Below are 22,602 nucleotides of genomic sequence, written 5' to 3'. Positions count from 1 at the left end.
TGGCGTGAGTTTTTCCTTGCCCTTATGTGGGCCCTACCGAGGATGTCGTCATGGTTTGTGCAGCCCTTTGAGCAGGGGTCGGGAACCTTTTAGGCTGTATTTCCATGAGAGCCATATCATATTTTTCAACCCTGAATACAACTAATTGCGTGCATTTTTTAAGTAAGACCAACATTTTTATAGTATAATAAGTCTCTAATTCTTTTTAATAACATTATTTTTTGAACAGGTGTGGTAGAAAACGAATAGATGGATAAAATTTCATAACAAATTCTTAATATTTCGAACGTTATTTTTAACATTGTGATTACCAGCGGAATTATTCATTACTTATCGTGTTAAGCAATGTCAGCTAAGATTTATTTGAGAGCCAGATGCAGTCATCAAAATAGCCACATCTGGCTCTAGAGCCATAGGTTCCCTACCCCTGCCTTTGAGGCACTTGTGATTCAGGGCTATATAAATAAACATTGATTGATTGATTGATTTTTTCCAAGATGGCGCTGCTGTAGTGGCTGCTGTAGGCAGGAGCTCTGTGCTCTTGTGTCATCCTTTTGTGTTTCCCTCTTGTTTTCATGTGTTATTATATTTTTTTGCCTTTTGGTCCGGGACCCTTTGGGACTTTGTGACAAGGGGTGGCACTTTCGTGACCTCTGTGGTGCTTTTTTTGTGGACTTCTGGATCTGCCTCCCGGGAGCCTTTTGGCCATGGAGACCAGCTGCTGGGTGTTTGCTACACCAGAGTCTGTTTGGAGGGACTGGAGGAGATGCGGATGAGGGGACAGGACTGCGGAGCTAGCACTGAGCGCTGGGACGGAGAGGCTCCGCGGTGTCTTGACTGGGTGAGCAGGTGTCGGAAACCTCAGTCACCTTGGACGTATCCTCGCTCATCCATTTGGACTGGACACTGGCCGAGAGTGGAGTCGGCTGTCTTGGTTGCTTTGTTGGGTCTGCTCCTGTCTCTGGCCATGCTCCCTCCACCCCAGCGGACGATGGCGTGGAACACCGCAGAGGCCACCACAGTGGATATGTTTATTTTACTTTTTATTCATAGCTGTATGTAGAAGTGTCTGGTTGTATCTGCTGCTTTAATGTCTTTAATGTCCTTTGTGTTCTTTGATGTTTGATGTTTCCCTCTTACACACATGTAAGAGGGATGTGTACTATGGCTATGAGTTGTTCTTTTCCCTTGGCCTCAGTCTGCACCCCCACTCCAGGGCCTAGGCTAAGACCGATTTTTTATTTTTTTATTTTATTGTTTACCTGTATGTAATCTTTTTTTGTAAGGGGCGCTGGAAGCCGGCAGACCCGTCAGCGATCCTGTTCTGTCTCCCTGTAATGTTTGTCTGATCTTGAATGGGATTGTGCTGGAAATTGTAATTTTCCTGAAGGAACTCTCCTGACGGAATAAATAAAGTACTATCTAATGTAATCTAATCTAAAATGGCGCCCGGGCCGCACTTTGGACACCCCTGTTATAAACGGTCAAATATTAGGGACACATTCGTACCTTTGTAAGTCATTTAAATTGAAAATGTTACACTATTAACAGGCTGCCCAAAGACACCGTTGTGGCTGAAAAGTGACAGATTGACGTTATGGCCAGTGACGTCACTGTCGATGACGTACGCAGCCCCTGTCGAAGTTGAACGCAGCATCCGAGCTAACCAGCGGACAACCTCGGCTACATCCCACCACTATTTATTAGAGCATCACCCCCAGAAAATAACGGTAGGGACCGCTACAAGAGTGCCGATTACACATTGTTTTATTTTTTAATTAAACGACGAAACCCAACTCTCCTCCAACGGTAGCCGCAGTCGTTTGCTTTGGTTGTGTTTTGGCTGTCGCTCTGAGATAGCTTGCGATGCTAATGTTAGCTCACCATTAAATACACCGGAACAGCTGCCTTCCTTTTCGGTTTCATTTTAATGTGCTTCTTTATTTATTTTTGGCTGGGATGTGAAATGGCAATACAACCATAACAGATGTATCACGCAGTAATAACGTTGGAGTTTTCCCTATCAGGAAGTGTCATAGCATAGGTTTGTTTAGCTCTCACCTGCCTGAATTGTTAAAAGACATCAGAGCAAGGTTTTTATTGCTTGCATAGTTTGCTTTGTTTAGAATGATAACAACAAAAAAAAATGTTTATTGTTGCAGTAGTTGCACTGCATCATGCTGAAAATGGTGTATCTCATCCAGCAGCAAGGGCTTCATAATGCATCTCATTAAATGCTGCAGGTGAAATGAAATGAATTATATTTATATAGCGCTTTTTCTCTAGTGACTCAAAGCGCTTTACATAGTGAAACCCAATATCAAAGTTACATTTAAACCAGTGTGGGTGGCACTGGGAGCAGGTGGGTAAAGTGTCTTGCCCAAGGACACAACGGCAGTGACTAGGATGGCGGAAGCGGGGATCGAACCTGCAACCCTCAAGTTGCTGGCCCGGCCACTCTACCAACCGAGCTATACCGCCCCAGGTGTACCTAATGAAATGGATGTACTGTAATGCAGAGGTCCCCAACCTTTTTTTTTTTTTTACCCCAGGGACCGGTTTAATTTAGGCATTATTTTCACTGTGACAGATAGACATAGCAAATAAGTGCATGAAAAATGAATACCGTATTTTTCGCACTATAAGGCGCACCTAAAAACCTCAAATTTTCTCAAAAGCTGACAGTGCGCCTTATAATCCCGTGCGCTTTATATATGGACCAATATTGAGCAACAACAGGTCTCGCAACTACGGCAAACAGCCACCGACTTCATTTTCCCCCGTAGAAGAAGAAGTGCGCTCCTTCTTCTACAACAGTGGTTCTTAACCTTGTTGGAGGTACAGAACCCCATTAATTTCGTATGCGCATTCACCGAACCCTTCTTAGTGAAAAATTAAATTATTTTTTTTTAAATTCAAGACAAAGTTATGTGTTTTTGGTAACACTTTAGTATGGAGAGCATATTCAAAGTAACAAAGACTTAATTTAAAGGTTTTTTTGTCACTAGGGGAACATATTCTAAGTAACAAAGACTTAATTTGGAGTTATTTGGTTAGGGTTAGAGGGTTAGGGTTATAATGAGGCCATGCCGAATAAGGCATTAATAAGTACTTAATGATGACTAGTTAAGAGCCAATATGTTTCTAATTTGCACGTTAATAAGCCACTAATTAATGGTGAACATGTTCCCCATACTTAAGTATTACCATGTTTTTTTTTACTGGTGCACAAAATGAACTGTGCATGAACTTCACCTTGTTCAAAGAACAAAACCAACACAGTGCATAAACTCACAACAAATTACACACCTGCAGATCAATGTGACTTCTGCTGTTGCCGTACCCGTAATACCCTAATAGGGAGAAGTTTTTATTGACACGAAGAGCGCGCTTCTTCTACGGCAGAGGTCACCAACGCGGTGCCAGCGGGCACCAGGTGGCCCCTAAGGACCAGATGAGTCGCCCGCTGGCCTGTTCTAAAAATTGCTCAAATAGCAGCACTTACCAGTGAGCTGCCTCTATTTTTGTAATTTTATGTATTTACTAGCTAGCTGGTCTCGTTTTGCTCGACATTTTTAATTCTAAGAGAGACAAAACTCAAATAGAATTTAAAAATCCCAAAAATATTTTAAAGACTTGGTCGTCACTTGTTTGAATAAATTCATTACTTTGCTTCTTATAACTTTCAGAAAGACAATTTTGGAGAAAAAAATACAACCTTAAAAATAATTTTGGGATATTTAAGCACATATACCTTTTTACCTTTTAAATTCCTTCCTCTTCTTTCCTGACAATTTAAATCAATGTTCAAGTAAATACATTTTTATTGTAAAGAATAATAAATACATTTTAATTTAATTTTTCATTTTATCTTCTGTTTTTTCGACAAAGAATATTTGTGAAATATGTTTTCAAACTTATTATGATTAAAATAAAAAAAGATATTCTGGCATCACTAGAAAATCTTTACAATCAAATTTAAATCTTATTTTAAAATCCAGAAGAAATAATGTTTTGTGTTTGTTAGAAATATAGCTTGGTCCAATTTTTTATATATTCTAACAAAGTGCAGATTGGATTTTAACCTATTTAAAACATATCATCAAAATTCTAAAATTAATCTTAATCAGGAAAAGTCACTAATGATGTTCCATAAATTATTTTTTTAATTTTTTCAAAAAGATTCGAATTAGCTAGTTTTTCTCTTAATTTTTTCAGTTAAATTTTGAATTTTAAAGAGTCGAAATTAAAGATAAGCTATGTTTCAAAATTTAATTGTAGTTTTTTTTTTACTGTTTTCTCCTCTTTTAAACCGTTCAATTAAGTGTTTTTTTCATCATTTATTCTCTACAAAAAGCCTTCCGTAAAAGGAAAAAACAATTACGACGGAATGACAGACAGAAATACCCAATAATAGTAGCACTTTAACTTACTAGGCCAAAGGAGATGTGTGTTTTTTTCCTTCAGCACAATTATTATATGCAACTTCTCCGTCTGCCTTATGCACTTTACCTACTACGGTCACTTTGTTCCTGATCTGCCCTGATCTTAGGTCATCAACTTGCCGCAAACTGCAGATGGAACCTAGATTTTGGCTACGATTTGGCACCTTTCCATTTTATATGTTTATTTTAATGTGCATTGTCCCATGTAACAAATATGTAACAAATTTAGCAAATGGCGATTAGGATTAGGATTTTTATAATACATCTATGAACAAGCTTATTGGTGTGTCTGGTGGGACTGGCGAAAGTTAAGTAGGAGAAAATGCGGTGGGTTATAAATTATCTAATGTCTCTGTGCGGCCCAGTAGCAAATGCGTCACGGCCGGCTGCCGGACCACTGCTGTAATGGACCATTTTGAATTTGGCGTCTGCAAATGTCCAATTTGTCGAGGTCAAGGTTAGGAAGGGATAAACAATGCCAAGCGACTCCATACTTTTTCTGGTAAACTTCGTCCGTTTGTGGTTTGTTTTTACACTTTAGCGCGAATAGTAGGATATATATTCCTGAATTTTTGTTTATTCCGTGTCGTGAGTATTTTTGAATATGCCAAAGACAATTTGCACAGTTGTGGGCTGTTCCAATAATACATATCACCTCACAAGATGGAAACAAACAATGTGTGAAATTCATGAGTGTTTGTTTAAATATGGTGATCTCACCATATGCTATCATTAGTATACAAACAAAGGACATTTTACCTGTTGTGAAATAACTGTAAGCCTTGCCTTCTTTGTAACTTTAAAGCATTTTAGTGTCCATGTTTGTAACTCCAAGGTACATGCTTATATCAAAGTACATGGTCGGCGGCTGGAGCTTCATGCCATCCTCTTGCCCTACCCAACCGTCAGAAATAGAGAGAGGGTATGGCAGAAAAGTTAACAGTGTATTTTAAACAAAGTTTTGTTGGTAGTCCACAGCCTTTTTGTCATTCACCTCTTCCCGGTTTTCTTGGCTTTTACTCCCATTTCCCACGCCGCAAAAGCCCTGGCAGAAATATATTTTTTATTTCCAGACGCCTTTGGTCCACAACAACCAAAACGGTCTTTCAATGAATCAACACTACATCGCAAAAAGTACTCAAAGTCGACATTTAATTCCAAATCAGCACCACTCGATAATAAGAAAGCCATTTTCTGGGTTTGTTTATCCCTCTTGACATTTGACCTGTCAAAAAAAGTCTCGCGAAAACGAGCCTGCTGAATCCTCGAACAGGTCCATTATGTTTGGATTTACCCCTGGATGTTGACTCCTAACCATGCTATTGTATAGGAATAGTCTATATTCTGATAATACTTTGTTGTGCGGTAAATAAAACATTAAATAATTATGATTAGCAGTAAAACTGCAAGTCATAGAAAAAAATCTCCCACAGTTCCATCACATTCACCCACACTACTCCACTTTTACCATACTGCATGATCCCATTTTTGCCCTGGCATTCTATTTTTATGTTCCCCTTCTGCCCACAGTTCATCCATCACCCCCAACTCTACTCTGCTTTATTCCTCCCCTCCTCTCATGGTCCACCCTGTTTTCTACCACAGAAATAAAAGATAAGATGGCCACCTCCTCCTCCTCCACTCTGGATGAAGACGAGAGTTTGAAGGGCTGTGAGGTTTTTGTGCAGAAGCACAACATCCAGCAGATCCTCAAAGAGTGCATTGTGAACCTCTGCATCGCTAAGCCTGAGCGTCCTATGAAGTTCCTGCGTGAGCATTTTGAAAAGCTGGAGAAGGTTGGTGAGAAACAAACAAAAACAAGCAGTTCTGTGTTGAGATTTGAGGCAATTTTTTTGCTATCCATATTGTTATGTTGTGATATCCATGTCTCTTTAAGCGTTATTAGGATCCACGTTGAGTATTTGAAAAGCTGGAAAAGGTTGGTGAGAAACAAACAAAAACAAGCAGTTCTGTGTTGAGATTTGAGGCTATGTTTTGTTATCCATATTGTTATGTTGTGATATCCATGTCTCTTTAAGCTTTATGAGGATCCACGTTGAGTTTTGCAGTGGTTCTTGCAGTCTTTTGTCTTGAGAAGAAGTAACATCTTGGTGTAGTGCCATTTCTCGCCCTGTCTCTGTTACGTGGTGCTTGATTATCTGATGCTTATAACTGCGTGCAAGGAAACACTGTCTCGTTTGGCATTATAAAAAGACATTCATGCTTTAACATGTAATTGGTCAGAGAATTGAGGGACACCACCAGACAATTGAGGGACAGCGGAGCTCATACTCCAACAGGCTATTCAAGAACTCCTTCATTCCACACTCCATTCAGCTGTATAATCACTCGCCATACAGCAATATATAGGGTGTATATTAGGGTGCTAAAAGCTGGCACAAATAGACTAAAAAACTGCTTTTACCCAAGAGCCATAGTAGCATTAAACAGGCACTGAGTGAGCACAATGAGTCCATCATGTCCTCATGTGTCATGTCCTTTTATTTTTATCTTTTTCGGACTATAATGTGCAATAATGTTATATGTATGTGTGTATATATATTCAGATGTATGCATATATGCATGTGTGAGGATATATATACATATATATAGATACATCTCTTATTTCTATCTTTTTTTACTATCTATATTACCAAATTGTATATGCACCTTAGGGGATCTGCTCCAATTTCGTTGTTCTTTGAACCCGTTCACTGCAATAATGACAATAAAACTCTATTCTATTCTATATGATATCCGTCTTATTACCTGACCGCTTCTATTTTGCTACCTCTCTTTGTTTATTATGTCTATTTTCTGCTGGATCTATTCTCTATTTTATGTTGCAGTTGTTACATATACTGTAACATTGTACATGGTAATTGTTATATATTGTATATTTTATATACAAATATAATATATCAATATATATCATATACTGTATATATAATATGTAAATATTACATATATGTTATATTTTATACTGTTACTACGGTGCATTTTTAGTCTACTTTATACCTGCATTATCCTTTCCATCCTTACACTTTCCATCCTTTGCAACTGAGCTACTGTGTGGAACAATTTCCCCTGTGGATCATTAAAGTTTGTCGAAGTGAATAAAATAATTGGAAATAATTTAATTGTATAAATATAATTTAAATAATAAGTAAAACGTAGAAAATGTAGCGGAAGTACAAAAAAAATCGGTGTCAGAAAATTGAAATCATTTAGAATATTTACAAAATGATACCAATAACTAAGTAACAGAAATGTTTGAAAATTTGACTACGGCTATAAAGAGAGTTGGGATGGGTCTTGCAGCAGTATAGTAACTCAATGTTCCCTCAGTTTGGTCAAAGGTAAAAAGAACACAGTATAATATATGTTTTATTCTCTGATGTGACATAAAAAGGAGTACATAAAGGCCATTCCCAAAGGATCATAGCGCAAACAAACACACCACACTTGTGTCATTTTTGTGCTTTTGGCTGTGCTTTGCTCATATGTAGATCATAAGATGCTTAAAAAACAACAGGCTCCACTCTTGACACTACACATGTGTCAAAATAGTATCCAGGGCTGACCCCCGGGCTTTAAGAAGGACATCTGACACAGGAGGCCTCTTGTTCTGCTGATGCACTGTTTTTGTGTTTGTGCAAACATGTGAGAGTCCGCTGACTTGATGAGCTATTGTTAGATGATCAAAGTGATATTTGTTGGACTAGGAGCCACTGCATTTACCTCAAATACTGTAGTTCCGCCACATTAATATTATTACATTTCCATCCAAATATGCAAATATACTAAAAATGTATTACTTAGTGGTAATTCCAATTATGATTATTTAACCAGTGTAGTTAATTATATCAAATATTATTCTGTATAGTGGCAATGATATTGGAGGCACTGCTGCTGTTTGTACAAACTGTGATCCCACATACTAGTAAGAGAGGCTGCTTGAATACTAATAATGTCTGGGATACAGTGCAGCAAATGTCTACAGTATCATGTGGTGTGTGAGGAGTGTGCCAAACCCCACTTTTTATTAGCACTTTGACAACAAGTCATAATGATAATCACTCAGAGATTAAGTGTCGGTTTTATTTTAGATTGTTTGCTTATTTAGGAGAATTCAAAACTCTTTACTTAAATACTAATAAGAAATTCAAGTTTATTGTGTTACTTGCATGATTATTGTTATATATTATGATTACATTAGTACTTACTTTGATGCTGAAAATAATGCTGACAATTATATACTTTCTCGCCAATATGTCATCCAGCAAAATTTGTTATTAGCCCATGCCTACTTCCACATAACACCCTGTCTGCGTGTAGGTAAATGCATTCCCTGTCTATAGTTACCACATTTTGGTAATAAATAAATAAAAACAGCTATATATGTTTTTTGCTCTTGTTTGACAAAAATGTTTTATACATAATCAAAAAAGTACTAATATACTTCATGATAAATATTAGTGGTATGAATCTTTGGGCACCTAACTTAGACTTAGACAAACGTTATTGATCCACAAGGGAAATTGTTCCACACAGCAGCTCAGTTACAAAGGATGGAAAGTGTAAGGATGGAAAGGATAATGCGGGTATAAAATAAACTAAAAATGTACCATAGTGGCAATATAAAATATAAAAAATATAAACATTCGATTCCGATTCCTGGGGTGACGATTCAATTCATAATTAATTCTCGATTGATCACAATTCTTAATTTAAACAGATTCTCGTAATATATTATTTGGTGTAATAATTGTATTGAAACTTTTTAAACCGGTTGCAAGTTAGAAAAGCTTCTTCTGGTTGATGGCCTAAAACCTCTTTTTAAAAATAGATTCTTATTTTTTTTAAAGTCTCTCTTCCTTTATTTTTCAATCGATTTTTTAAAATATGAATTGATTTAGATTCGGGATAAAAAGAATCATGATGGATGTAAATTGATTTTTTTGTGAACTACGAATTAATATAAAGTAAGAGCTGCTCATTTGGGGTGTGGAACTTTTTTGTTCATGTGGACAATGCACAATGCATGCTATTAATTGGAGCAGGTCATCTCTTAGAGTGGAGGTGTCTTATTATACCTAAGTGGATGATACACCTTGCAAGTGATAACTTAGGGTCTCTATTAGAGTAGAGTCCACTATTCGATAGTGCATGTTAGCATATTGTTTATATGTCATTTAAATGGTGTTTTATTGTGGTGCAAATGGATATAAAAACATGCAAAGATGTTCCTTGTGGATCTTTTGAGTGATACCCAGCATACATAGAAAATGCAACTTTGACTTAATTTACCCATCTATCCATTTCCCCTCAAGCACTCATTACTCACAATAAGCAATAGATGAAAGATAGACTCAAGTATTGCCACTAGCCAGTGTTCAGTGAGCCACTTAAGACATACAACGGTGTTGCCTGGTCTTCCTACACATGTTCAATTTAGTTTGGGTACCAGTCAGTACTCGTTCTTGTCTTTATTCCAAAATAATTTCTTATTTATTTTCTCCATCTTCACCTCCATACCGTTCATTTCAAGAGGGACATGCTCCTCTCACATTCACGAGCATCTCATCCTGTAATGGAGTGAACAAACCACAATTTAAATAAATCCTGTGGTGCAAACAGTGCACAATAATCAGTTTGCTACACAACTCAGCAGGAAAAAGTGATTTAGTAGATATTCCGACTGCAAACACAACGTTCATTTGTTGTAATGGGCTGCTTGGACCGCAAATGTTCAATAAAATCATTCATGTTGGATGATCACAAGATTCAACTATGTAATTTCTGGGATCCAAAACTGTTTGGCCAGGCGTATAGTTGTCAGTTTTGCAACCAAATTATATTTGACAAGTAAAAACTAACAACAATAAGTAGGGTGAAATATCTACAACGTATATTGTATGCTCGTACAAGAGCACGAATAGACAAGGGCACATGTGTCAAATTTAAGGCCCAGGGCACAATCTGGCCCACCACATCATTTTATATGACGTGGAAATCACATGTGTCAATAAAGTAGTTTAACTTTTCTATCTACATTATCTCCATTCAGACAGAAATACTTGTAATCCATGCAGTTGCATGTATTTTAAACATTAATATTATCTAATATTGCAATAAATATTACCAGTATATTATTATACATTCCAACTATTTTTTGTTAAAATAAAATAAATACTTGAATATCTGATTATCAATCAAATCAGCTCAGTGGCCAGAATCTGTAAAAACAGTTGTACCATTTTTTATTTTAGAATACTAATCTGTAAAAACAACAATACATTTTAACTGCAAAATATACACTTTATTTTTTGGATGTACAAAAAAAAGATATAATATTCAAATGTGCAGACCCTTGCGTATCAATATCATGATGGATACATGGATAAATGAAGCAAATCCTTGTACAGTTATAATTATTTTTATATGTTTATGTATTATTTACTGTTATAATCTGAGGGCATTAAATAACTGTGATGTGGCCCTCAATGAAAACAAGTTTGACACGCCTGAACTAGACAGATGAGGTGACACAATTTTTATCGTACGATGTTGCAGACCATTTAACATCAGAATTAGAAGGGAGGTGTTAGTGTAGTTACATCTCTGCACAACGCCAACTCAAACAGATGCACACCCTGCTCAATCTGCTGTGTGTGTTTGTGGACATGCCACATTACGCCACATCTGTCAGTCTGTCACCTGTTCTTTGGTAGAATGGAGAGAGGCCTGTTGGTGTTTGCAGACACAGAGCTGTCAGCATAATTTATCACAACCAATCTCCTGTATTAGTAGTCCATTCAACATCACCTCTGTAAACAATTCTCTCTTCTACAAAGTGTAAAACAAGATCACTTGTCCAGCCCAACATGACCCAAACGACAAAATATAGATGTATGCATGGGTGTACTGTCATTAGTAGTGTTCACTATGCACTTGGAGTATTTTATGCTTAAGGTCCTGTGTAGTATTATTTTTTAACAATCCTAAGTAAGTCTCAGAGGTCCCACAAAATGGTGTTTGGCCCAAAGTCTAACCTTGATACTTGACGAGAAGGTTCAAAAGTGATTTTTGTAAGCTCTAAATTTTGTGTGTCCAATGCAATACATCAGATAATATCAGTTCTCTGTTCGAAGTACTTAAAAGCAATAGCTAAGTGAAAGTTTAAGTATCTGACCATAAAATTACTTTGGTAGAAGTTAAAATCTCTTTTGTTGCTTAACCTCATAAGGCCCAAGCTGTTTGTGTACATGCATTTTTTTTATTTCTCTTTGCTATTTAGGCTTATTGGACCCTATTAGAATAAAAACTAAAAATCATACTTTGATATGATGTACTTAGTCCATAAGTACACAAATGTGTACTTCATGTGTAGTGACATGCCAATTTTTATTTTTACACTTTTTTTTTTCCAAATTCCATTGTATTTTATACTCTTCTGACACCACCAGACAGCAGTTTAAGTGTCCATATGTTGGCGTAAGACCCCAATTCAGTAGTGTACACAATTTTGGAAATAAGAGCTAAAAAGGTGCTGTCCACGCATGTGGCCACTCAAGCCTTTAGAGGTGGTTAATGTATTATTTTCGCATTTTTAACATTATTTTGGTCTACTTAACATGCATTGATTGTTCTTTGGTCAACATTAAAAGGCCTTTCTTTAGGCCACTTTTCTTGCTTCTTGTTTTGAGAGGCAGAGTTGTTAGATGCAAATGAAGCCTTACTACGTCCTCTCACGCTGACTACACTTTTGCCCCTATCCCCAGCTATGCTGTGTAGCTGTTTTTGTTTTTTTGTTTGGCTATGACCGTATGAAAGATGGACACCGGTGATCCCCACCAGCCATCTGATTTTTACTTGAATTTCACCACAAAACAACATCTTATATTTTATAGCGAGCCAGGGGCTCACCATGTTTTGTTGTCGGCTCAAGGAAGGAGGAGACGACGCGGCGAACACAAAGTATAGGAAGCCTGGTGGTAGATTTTTTGTACGATATGTTGGCTAAGTTTAAACATCCATCGAGTCTTTCTCACACCAGTGCTTAATCCTGGAAGTGTATATGCATATAATGACAATGAAATGCTTTCCTATTCCATATCATGTTAATACTTTCACTGCTGATGATTTGAACACTTGTAAACAACAGAGGTTCATCTTGGCTATTCAAACTCACTAAAAAGCTACATTTCAAACAAACTAATGGATTATATTACTAACTGGTCCATTGCCAAACACAGTAAACACATATCTAATTAAAAATATTTTTTAGAAAAATCATTATCTTGTCGGAGGACGGTGATGCTATGGTCTTACAATAGAAGGCTAAGCTAGCTACACAACAACTTGAGCTAACATTGTTAATGTATCATTCACACATTTATAACCTGCTGTTTTTACTTACTGTTTCATTGTCTCATCCATTGCCATAAATAGTTGTCACTGACTCCGCCATTAAATGTAGTTATTTTCAGAAAAAAACATCCCTTTGTAACAGCTTTTTGGTGAAGCAGGACTCTTTTTTTGCATACACTAGAAGCGACTTCTTCACAGATAGACACATTGCCATGAATCCTTAAAGTTAAAAGTAAGACACTTTTTACTTCAGATGAGGCTGAAAGTTTGTGTAGTGACTTGTGCTGGTTACAGTAAACGAATAACATAGCTTTTTTTTCCATTAGGTTTTATCGTAGAGATAATGTTGGGGCAGACAAATTTAAATGAATTAAAATAGGCTGACTCGCGCAAGGATGTTTGAGTAAATTTCTATCATATATAGATAATCCGTTGACATCACATTTGAACAAAATGTCACACTTGAACAAAATTCCAAATGGACTGTTTGGAGAAAGTAAGAAGGAAGGGAAGATTGTTTCATAAATATCCCTGCAATGCATCCGTGGTGGCTTGGTTTGATTTTACATTGTTGGGACTCATGCAGACCCTAAATACACATTATCAGGTACCAATAGGTAAACAAAATGTTGGTGTTGCATGATATTTCCCCTTTAAATTGCCTAACATTTATTGTACTTAAGTATCAAAAGTAAAAGTACTTAAACAAAATTTATGACTTTACTGATCCACAATTTTCCATCTCTGATCCAATCCCAATATGGATATCGGCCTATACCAATACTACTTTGATACCATAGCTTTAAGCCAGGCTTCTTCTTCATCGCGCGTAGTGTTGCTATGACAACAAACAAACATAATTTCACCAACGTAACTTTTATTTTCGAGTAATAAGTAACAAAGATGGTTCAGTCAAATGTATGAAAGCAAAAGTACTGGTTTTATGTAGGAAATGTAGTGGAGTAAAAGTGAAAATTGTCAGAAATATAAAAAACTGAGTGAAGTGCATATTTATAAAATTGTACTTAAGTACAGTAAGAAGGTATTTTTTACTTTGTTAATTTGCAGGGTTTTTTTTTATCAGAAAATGTCATAGGTTTAGCTTTTACCTTTCGGATGTAATTTTACTTATTTGTAAAAAGGTTGTTGAGCCATTTATTGTCATTTAAAGTCCATCCATCCATCCATTTCCTACCGCTTATTCCCTTTCGGGGTCGCGGGGGGCGCTGGCGCCTTTGCATAATACAGGGACCTTTTAAAGCAGGGGTATCAACAGATGAAAAACATTTCCTAATGCGAAAGTCCAGGAATCACCAACCCCAAAAAATATGCATCCTAAAGATTGCACGTAGGCCATACTTTGGACACATTTGTAGTGGCTTAACTCGCATAGAGTTGGTCAGTGTAATTTCTGATCTGATCATGTCTACCATAGCTGGTGCCAAGGTCCTAACTATTTATCCTGTAATATGAGTGTACGCACAGGAAGGAGTGCTTATGTGTTTTTGTGGTGTAAAAAAGAATGTGTCCATTTACAAATATTAACGATAGAATCGAATCGTTAATTTTTGTTTAAAAAATGTATCGAATAGTTCATACACCATATTGAATTATATCGAATCGTTTGTACACTAAATCGAATCGTATCGAAACGTTCTGTTTTTTAAATGAATAATTTTAAAATTGTATCGTAACCCATAGATCGAGATGCGAATCGAATCGTCCATTAACAAAGAGATTCCTACTATTGGAGCATTTTTCAAGTTTCATACTGTTATCTTAAGTTGATATGGAAATTTTTACAATCTTGCAAGTGATGTTTTCCTTGTAAAGTCCAGCATCTTTATATATTTTAGCTGTTATTGAAGACTGCTCGGGTTTAGAGAGTAGCTGAAAATGAGCTTCCCCTACTTGACAGACCACCAGCTGTAATTGGTCCAGGTTAATATAGGAAGGTGTCTGGGTCTGGACTATACTGCGGTCCACAAGTTTGTGACCACTGTTTAAAAGCATCAAGTCAATGGGTACACATAGTGACCTGAGTTTACACCTCTTCCTCCCTCTTATAGCCGCACCCTGGGGCTGCTCAGGTAAAACATTAGACCTCACCGGTGGTCCTTTCTTTAGTTTTTTTTGTTATCAACTGTTTGTTATGTACCTCTTTTACTAATATGTGCTGTGTGCAAGTCACAAACAGCACAGAGGTGGCGGAGAAAATCCAGAAGCGGAAGAAAAATATCCAAATATTTAAGCAGAGGGTTAGAGTTCCCGAGCAGCAGTCAATCACTGTCACATTCAATCATAGAACTACAGGAGTCGAGTTTCGCTGTGAAACTGGAGAACTAAAAATTAGAGATGTCCGATAATATCGGACTGCCAATTTTATCGGCCGATTAATGCTTTAAAATGTAACATCGGAAATTATTGGTATCGGTTTCAAAAACTAAAATGTATGACTTTTTAAAACGCCACTGTACGGAGTGGTACACAGATGTAGGGAGAAATACAGAGCAATTGCGTCACCCATTCATACATCCATACAGGTCACACTGAGGGTGGCCGTATAAACAACTTTAACACTGTTACAAATATGTGCCACATTGTGAACCCACACCAAACAATAATGACAAACACATTTCGGGAGAACATCCGCACCGTAACACAACATAAACAAAACAGAACAAATACCCAGAACCTCTTGCAGCACTATCTCTTTCGGGACGCTACAATATACGCTACCGCCCCTAAACCTGGCCCCCCGTCAACCTCAACCTCCTCATGCTCTCTCAGGCAGACCATGTCCCAAGTTCCAAGCTGCTGTTTTGAGGCGTGTTAAAAAAAAATAATGCACTTTGTGACTTAATAAATATGGCAGTGCCATGTTGGCATTTTTTTCCATAACTTGAGTTGATTTATTTTGGAAAACCTTGTTACATTGTTTAATGCATCCAGCGGGGCATCACAACAAAATTAGGAATAATGTGTTAATTCCACGACTGTATATATCGGTATCGGTTATTATCGGCATCGGTAATTAAGAGTTGAACAATAGCGGAATATCGTATATCCGCAAAAAAGCCCATAATGGGACATGACTATTGTACTGTAATTAATTCGGAGTATGCATTTTCTGTCATTATGTATTTTTCTAAAAGAAATACACCAAAAAATAGTCATATACAAAATTCCATTGGACAATGTGTGTGTCTTTGTGCAGCCCACAGAGACGAGTAAATGTAATTTCATAGCCCGGAGGTTGGTGCCACATGAAACACACGCATAGACCCCCCCAACCCCCCCAAAATACAGCAGACTCTGTATCCATTGTGGTGCTGTAATGGGTTGGAACAGAGTGATGAGTAGACTAACTCCATGCTTCATTACCTGTGTGCTTTTGTATAGAGAGCTGTGTTGTTGGGTTTGCGCTCTCAGTGGAGAGTGAACTGTACATCAGTTCGCTGCTGAAGGTAACAGCTGATGATTGTTTCTTATTCGCTTGTATGTGAAATCGACTTAATGGCAGAGGGTGGTTGATCTTTTCGCTGATGGGTAGGAGGCCCCTCCTGTTGGGTGTTTGAAAGATTCCTAGTTGTGTATTGTTGATATTTTGATGAAAGTTTGTCAGAACTTTTGCCCGTAACAAATTTAGTCTGGAATGAACAAAACAAACAAGGCCCATTTTTAATGTGACTCATCAGTCGTAAATGAGTTGAAATTGGAGCGGTTGATGGCTTAATAACTATGATGTTGGATGCAGCTTTTGTGCCTGCGATTGATTGCATTTGTGTAGTCCATTGTCCCGGACTTCATTATTTTGGATTAATCTCTGACCTGCCTTCACTCTCTCTCTCTCTGTAATGGCGGACTCATTTTTGTAACGATGTTGATGCAAAGGTCCTCGTTTGTTCTGTCTTCCTCTCTCACTGGCTTTCTGCCACTGATGAGGACTGTGGGACTGGATGTGTAAAATGGGAAGCACTACATCAGGGATATTCAACTAAATAGTTTTGGGGGCCACATTATCAGAAAGCTAAGGACCGAGGGGGCGGATCTACTCCCCTCAATATCAGTCGTATTTTGTATACTCCGGAAAACCAGCGTCTTTTAGAGTAAATATTTGCTTTTGTCAAATGTCTTGATAAATCACACTGCGTGTGCTAAATAATTGCATTTGCATTTTTCTCCTCCAAGGATTGTGGGTGTTCTGATAATGGGCATAAATTCTGCATATTCATTTATATTCATTCCTATTTTGATCACTTAAAGGGGTCTTTTTTTCTACAATTAAAACACTTCCTTGTGGTCTACATAGCATCTTATGGTGGTTCGTTGGTCAACATTTGCATAGATTATGTTTTACAGACAGTTTTCAAGCTGCTTTCTTACAGTCCCCTGAGGATGCGCCGTTTTGTGGGCGGTGTTTACGTGGCTCACTTCAATTGTGTCTTCTCACCACCATCTTTGTTTTACTTTTATGCGCTTCCATAGCGAGTCTACAGACGGAAAGGTTGAAACTATACGCTACTTTGTATTAGAAATGGCCACAGCGGAGAATGCATGTGCATGTACGAGCCTGTCTGCCCCACAACAATAGGATAGCAAAAAATAAGAAGCTTATTGACTACAGCATTGGATTAAAATGAGGGACCCACGCAAAGCAGTTTGGGTAAAATTTTACCATATATACGCTAATTTCACCAATTGAAAAAAGTCACCAAATGAGCAAAATTCCAAATGTCTCGTTTTACCGGAAGTATAAAAGAAAGCAAGATTGTTTTATAAATATCTCCGCAATACTTCCACTGGTTGATTTCAAATGTTTAGTATTTATGCAGATTCCACATACACTGTAGCAGGCCCAAATAGGTAAGAAAATATGGATTTGCATAATAGGGCACCTCTAAGAAACACAATCCTCTGTGCATGAGGTTAGTAGTTTAGATTTGCGTGTGCTATTAAGTTTACAAGCGTTTTCATACATGCAAATCTTTAGTAGATCAGGCACTACACAAAAAGGCTTCTATCTCTTTTAGTTGATGGTGATTTTGTGTAATAGAGTAGCTAGAAAGTTGTAAAAAAAAAAGGTACCCATATACTCTAATCTACATTATGTTCTTTCGTGCCGCAGTGTGTCTTGCCACGAGCCTTGGACCAGTACAGTATAATGACCTTTTTGTGGCACACACAAAGTCACTCCTTCATGCTTTCCTCTATGACCTAAATGTGTGGGCGGGGCTTACAATAAGCAGGAAGTTATCGACGCATCTTCTGGTTTACAGAGAAAATATATGAGATTAGAGCTGCAACTATCAAACAGTATTATTAGTAATCAAGTATTGTATTGAATATCCTGATTGATTAACCGAGTAATTGAATAAATCCTATTTTTGCTTTAAAATAAAAAAAGTTCTTATTTTTTTGTCCTGTCCAGCTTCTCAGGCACATCATATTGTTGATGTAGATCCCCATATCGGCTGTACAAATTGACTTTATAAAAGAGAAGTGTGGGATACTTCTCTTGTTGCCGTATTTGTATTTTGACCTTATTAAATGGATTTATATTATTATGTGGTGCAGCCAGGCCGGAGCAATATTTTTTCCTAATTAAGGTTTAATTATACATGTTAAGATGTGCCCTCAATTATTGCATTTGGCCTAATTCCTAAATGCCTGTTTTCATTATTGAAGGCTGACACGCACAGCTGAAATGCGTGCGTGGTTGATTGTGCCAATTTGTTTTTGCTAATAAAAACAGGTGCCCTCACAGCCCTATGTGCTGTGTGGTGTTATTGCGTAATCAAAGTTCTGGTCTCTTGTGCGTTTTTCATGCATTATTTTACGGTGCCATTTAAATGGTGGTTTCTCCACGAAAATCCGCTGAGCTGATTTCAACCTGCCACCAATACATAAACAATATAAAAAGACAAAAAACGTATTAATGACGACAACAGTTGTAAATGTTAAGAATGCAGTACAGTTTATTGCATTCTTTGCATGCAAAATAGTAATCATTGTTCATTTTGCCATCATAACATGTTTGAAATGAAAACACATGTACATGAAATTAGTTCAAAATTAATATTCCCTGAGAAAGTTAAAACAAACTATATTTTTAGTATCAACAATAAAACAATGACAACAGTTTTTATTATGTCAAACATGTGGATTAGATAGTGCCTTCAATACTGCATTTGAAATGTGCAACCAGTGGTGAGTCGCCACCAAGTAAAAACCGCGCATGCTCAGAAAAGTAGCGTCAGCTTTACAGCCCGTCCGAGCACCCACTGGCTGAAGTGTAGATCGGCGCCTATGGTATAGAGACTATATTGGGCGCAAGTTCAAGCTATCCAAGTAGCATGTGGTTGCGTGACTTGAATAACCCGAATAACTTTGCACGGCTACTTTCGCGTGGTTAATAATAAAGGCTAATTGAACACGATAGCGTTGTTAGTTTTCAACACCTTTTGCCGGCATTTAATGACTTCACAGGAGTGAAAGAAAACATCCTGGATATCATAATGAATAACATGTATTTTATTACCACAACTTTTGTGTTTACATTTAATAGATGACTTACTTTGCCTCCGTACGTCCCTCAAATTGAATGCTTGTGCTACTATGGTATGCGAGCTACACTTAGCAATGTTTGCATTCTACTGCGTTTTCCTCCGATTTTAGTGTGAAGTGTTCCCACACCTTAGACAATTTTTGTCACTTCTCAATTCCCTCGTTTTGCTTTGGCTGTTGTTTCCTGCTTTCTGCGGCGTCTGCCATTGCGAGTTATGTTGGCGAATGTTACGTGCGGGGGGTCGGAGCTTGCTGCGAGGTTCGTTCCCCTGGGATGCAAACGGATCACTCCGGACAGGACTTGCAGGTAGGAACATTATTTATTCCTCGAAATTCAAAGACGGCATAAAAACAGAAAAACAAGACGAAGGAAAAATGTGCCGATCACACTGGATGCTAGGGCTAACACTTAGCATTGGCTAGAGACAGCAATACTCACGTAGCAGTTGCTTGTAGCAAACAATGAAGCCAGGACGAGTGTGGCGAGAGAGGTGAATAAATAGCTCTCTGATTAGTGGTAGACTGCAGGTGAGCGTGCCGACCGCTAACCAGAAACAGGTGAACCCAATTGATCCCCCTAGAAACCAAAACAAACCCAGAGGTGCACAAAACAGGAACCAAGGGAGTCCAACAATAACAGAACATAACAAAAACATGATCCAGGCCACGAATCATGACAGCGAAAAGGTTTTCTAAACTCAAGCGTATTTAAAAGAGCGGTGTTGTGCAGTCCACGTGGCGTATGATCTGTGACGTAAACACGCTGTGCAATACCTGAATAGTCCGTGCAAAACGAAACGTGAGCTTTGACTACTGTTTATCAAACAAGGAAAAATGTCGTTAAAAAATTTAGCGACGACTCGAGGCAGCGTAAAATTCCCCAAATATATTCTGTAATCGAATTACTCAAATTACTCGAGGAATCGTTTCAGCTCTATATGAGATTATGTTGTGGTTTTCCTTTCCCAAAACTCCTTGCGTTTGGTGCATCACAGTTGGTCACAACAGAAGTCCACTTTGAGAGGAGTTACTTTCATGCTGTGCAATGAATCACCGCGGACATGCAAGAGAGAGAGAGATGACGAGACAATCTGTCAACAGGCGTCACAAGTTGTGGGTGTCCAAATGTTTGTGTGTGTGTGTGTGTGTGTGTGTGTGTGCGTGTGTGTGTGTGTGTGTGTGTGAGGGATCGACTGTTGCTTCCTGCTCAGACTCAGCATCAACTAGGCAGGATGCTCACAGTGCCCCCGTTGTCATAGTGACAGAGGGGAAGCGAGATGAGCTCGCTGATTGCACCACCTGATTGTGTGTTTGCGAGAGTGACAAGGAGAGAGAGAGGGAAAGAGAGAGAGAGGGAGAGAGAGAGAGAGAAAGTGGGTAGGCATTTTTTTGCTGTGATCACTGTTTTCATCAGTAGTCCTGAGCCGCTGTGTCTTGTGGGATTGAAAGCGTTGCATTTGAACACTCGCTTCAAAATTCGAATCTCTGCTTATGCACACTAACTAACTAACTAGGCGGCGGCATGGCGCCATGGATGAGATGGCGACATGTGCGTGTTTGTACCCTTGCACGCTTTGACCTGCTCCTACTGTGAAGTGAGCGACTTGATGCCGGGAGCCTTTTGACACCAGGGGCCCCTCCTGCCATGGTAAATACCTCTGCAAACTCACTTAGCCTCCTGATGCTAATTTGTGTCGCGCTGAGACTTTCTCTCCATGCATAGGAACTTGTTGCAAGGTGGGGACGCGTGTGAATACTACACCGCCTAAAGTTTTTATGAGGATGTCACCTGGTTGAAAACTTTGCTACCATGTACTCTGTTCTGTACGCTGTTCTGATTGCATGTTGTTGTTGTACTCAGGCTCCCTTATTCCCTTCCAGCTGGCGCGTTTATCCTCAGGCAAACACTGCCTGAGCAAAAAATGTGTGAGTTGCATGGTCACAATGTTTTATACAGTCAGGAGTCAAGTGTCACTGTAACCTCAGGACGGAATGGACGAAAAAAGGTGACTAAAAGAAGGCAAATTGAAAAAAGTTTTTCGATCAAGCTGATAAGTCTGCTTTTGCATATTTTTTGTTCCCACTTTGGGGTTCTGGCACTTGCTGCATCACAATAATGGCACAATCGAAGTACATTGCTTTGAGCAAGAAGTGCTGATCTATGAGGTTTACGTCTTCACTCTCAGAAGAATTGATATTTGCTATTGTGTGAGCAGAGCGCCTTGAGTCAATATGCAAGTAGAAGGAAAACTTGAATTCAAACTACCAACACATTTTTTATGATCTCAAGTGTTGCAACTAGTCTGGTCTCATCAAATCAAAATTTACCCAAAATGTAATAATTTGTTATGTAGGTAGAAATGGGCAGCATGTGCGTAACTACTAAAGGGATTTATGCCATACATTTAATAAAGGGAATGCAAATGTGTAATTTTAAGTCAAGTGAAATATCTTACGCCTATATCATTAGTACACATAAACTATCCATCCATCCATCCATTTTCTACCGCTTATTCCCTTTCAGGGTTGCGGGGGGCGCTGGCGCCTATCTCAGCTACAATCGGGCGGAAGGCAGGGTACACCCTGGACAAGTCGCCACCTCATCGCAGGGCCAACACAGATAGACATAAACTAATGATGATTAAAAAGACAATGCACCTTCTCTTTGAAGGGTTAAAGCTAGAACTCTACGGAGGATTATTTTTGAAGTTCTCAAATTGTGGTACTGAAATAATTGTGAAAAGAAAATTCTGTTATGTTTTGCTGATCACTGTAAATGACATTTTTGGTACTCACAACTGGCTGTGCTCTAATTGCTTTGAGAAAAAATGTTGTGATATATTGGTTGAAATATTAAACAAATAATCAAAGACTTATAATAAATTATTTTCCAAGTCCCACCCGTTAAAGAGATTATGCTTGTTGGCAGCTATGTTTTTCAACCAATCTTGTTCATGTTTTTGTCAGTACCCTGAATGTGTATACTGAATTTTGCACCGATTCAGCTACACACTCCAGAGGTACACAGAGCGTTTTGTGAAGTGCATTAAGCTGAGCGAGAAATTTCAAGTCAGTCAGCTGGGGTGTTAGGAAACTAAGAGCACTGGCAAAACACAGTAGTAAGTAATTAAGTAAGTAATTTTATTTATAAAGCGCTTTTCACAGATAAAGTCACAAAGCACTGTACACATCATAGGTGACATAAAAGAACAATTCA

The 22,602-nt window shown here is 38.2% G+C and overlaps 1 protein-coding gene across 2 annotated transcripts in view; it reads left to right on the top strand.

Annotated features, from left to right (window-relative positions):
• Positions 1 to 1,604: 1,604 nt before the first annotated feature.
• Positions 1,605 to 22,602, top strand: part of prkar1b (protein kinase, cAMP-dependent, regulatory, type I, beta) — a 110,779-nt gene continuing 89,781 nt past the window's right edge. Inside the window, exons 1-2 of one of the 2 annotated variants that reach the window (XM_061884807.1) lie at positions 1,616 to 1,730; positions 6,051 to 6,241. In XM_061884807.1, coding sequence (XP_061740791.1) covers positions 6,065 to 6,241 — 177 coding nt within the window. In that variant the 5' untranslated portion in view covers positions 1,616 to 1,730; positions 6,051 to 6,064. Of the gene's footprint in view, positions 1,731 to 6,050; positions 6,242 to 22,602 lie in introns of both variants that reach the window. The other variant, XM_061884808.1, reaches the window with a different exon arrangement.

The sequence above is a fragment of the Nerophis ophidion genome, linkage group LG23 (assembly GCF_033978795.1).
Source record: "Nerophis ophidion isolate RoL-2023_Sa linkage group LG23, RoL_Noph_v1.0, whole genome shotgun sequence".
Lineage (NCBI taxonomy): Eukaryota > Metazoa > Chordata > Actinopteri > Syngnathiformes > Syngnathidae > Nerophis > Nerophis ophidion.
The sequence above is the reverse complement of the archived record's forward strand: the minus strand, read 5'-3'. Positions and strand labels throughout refer to the sequence as shown.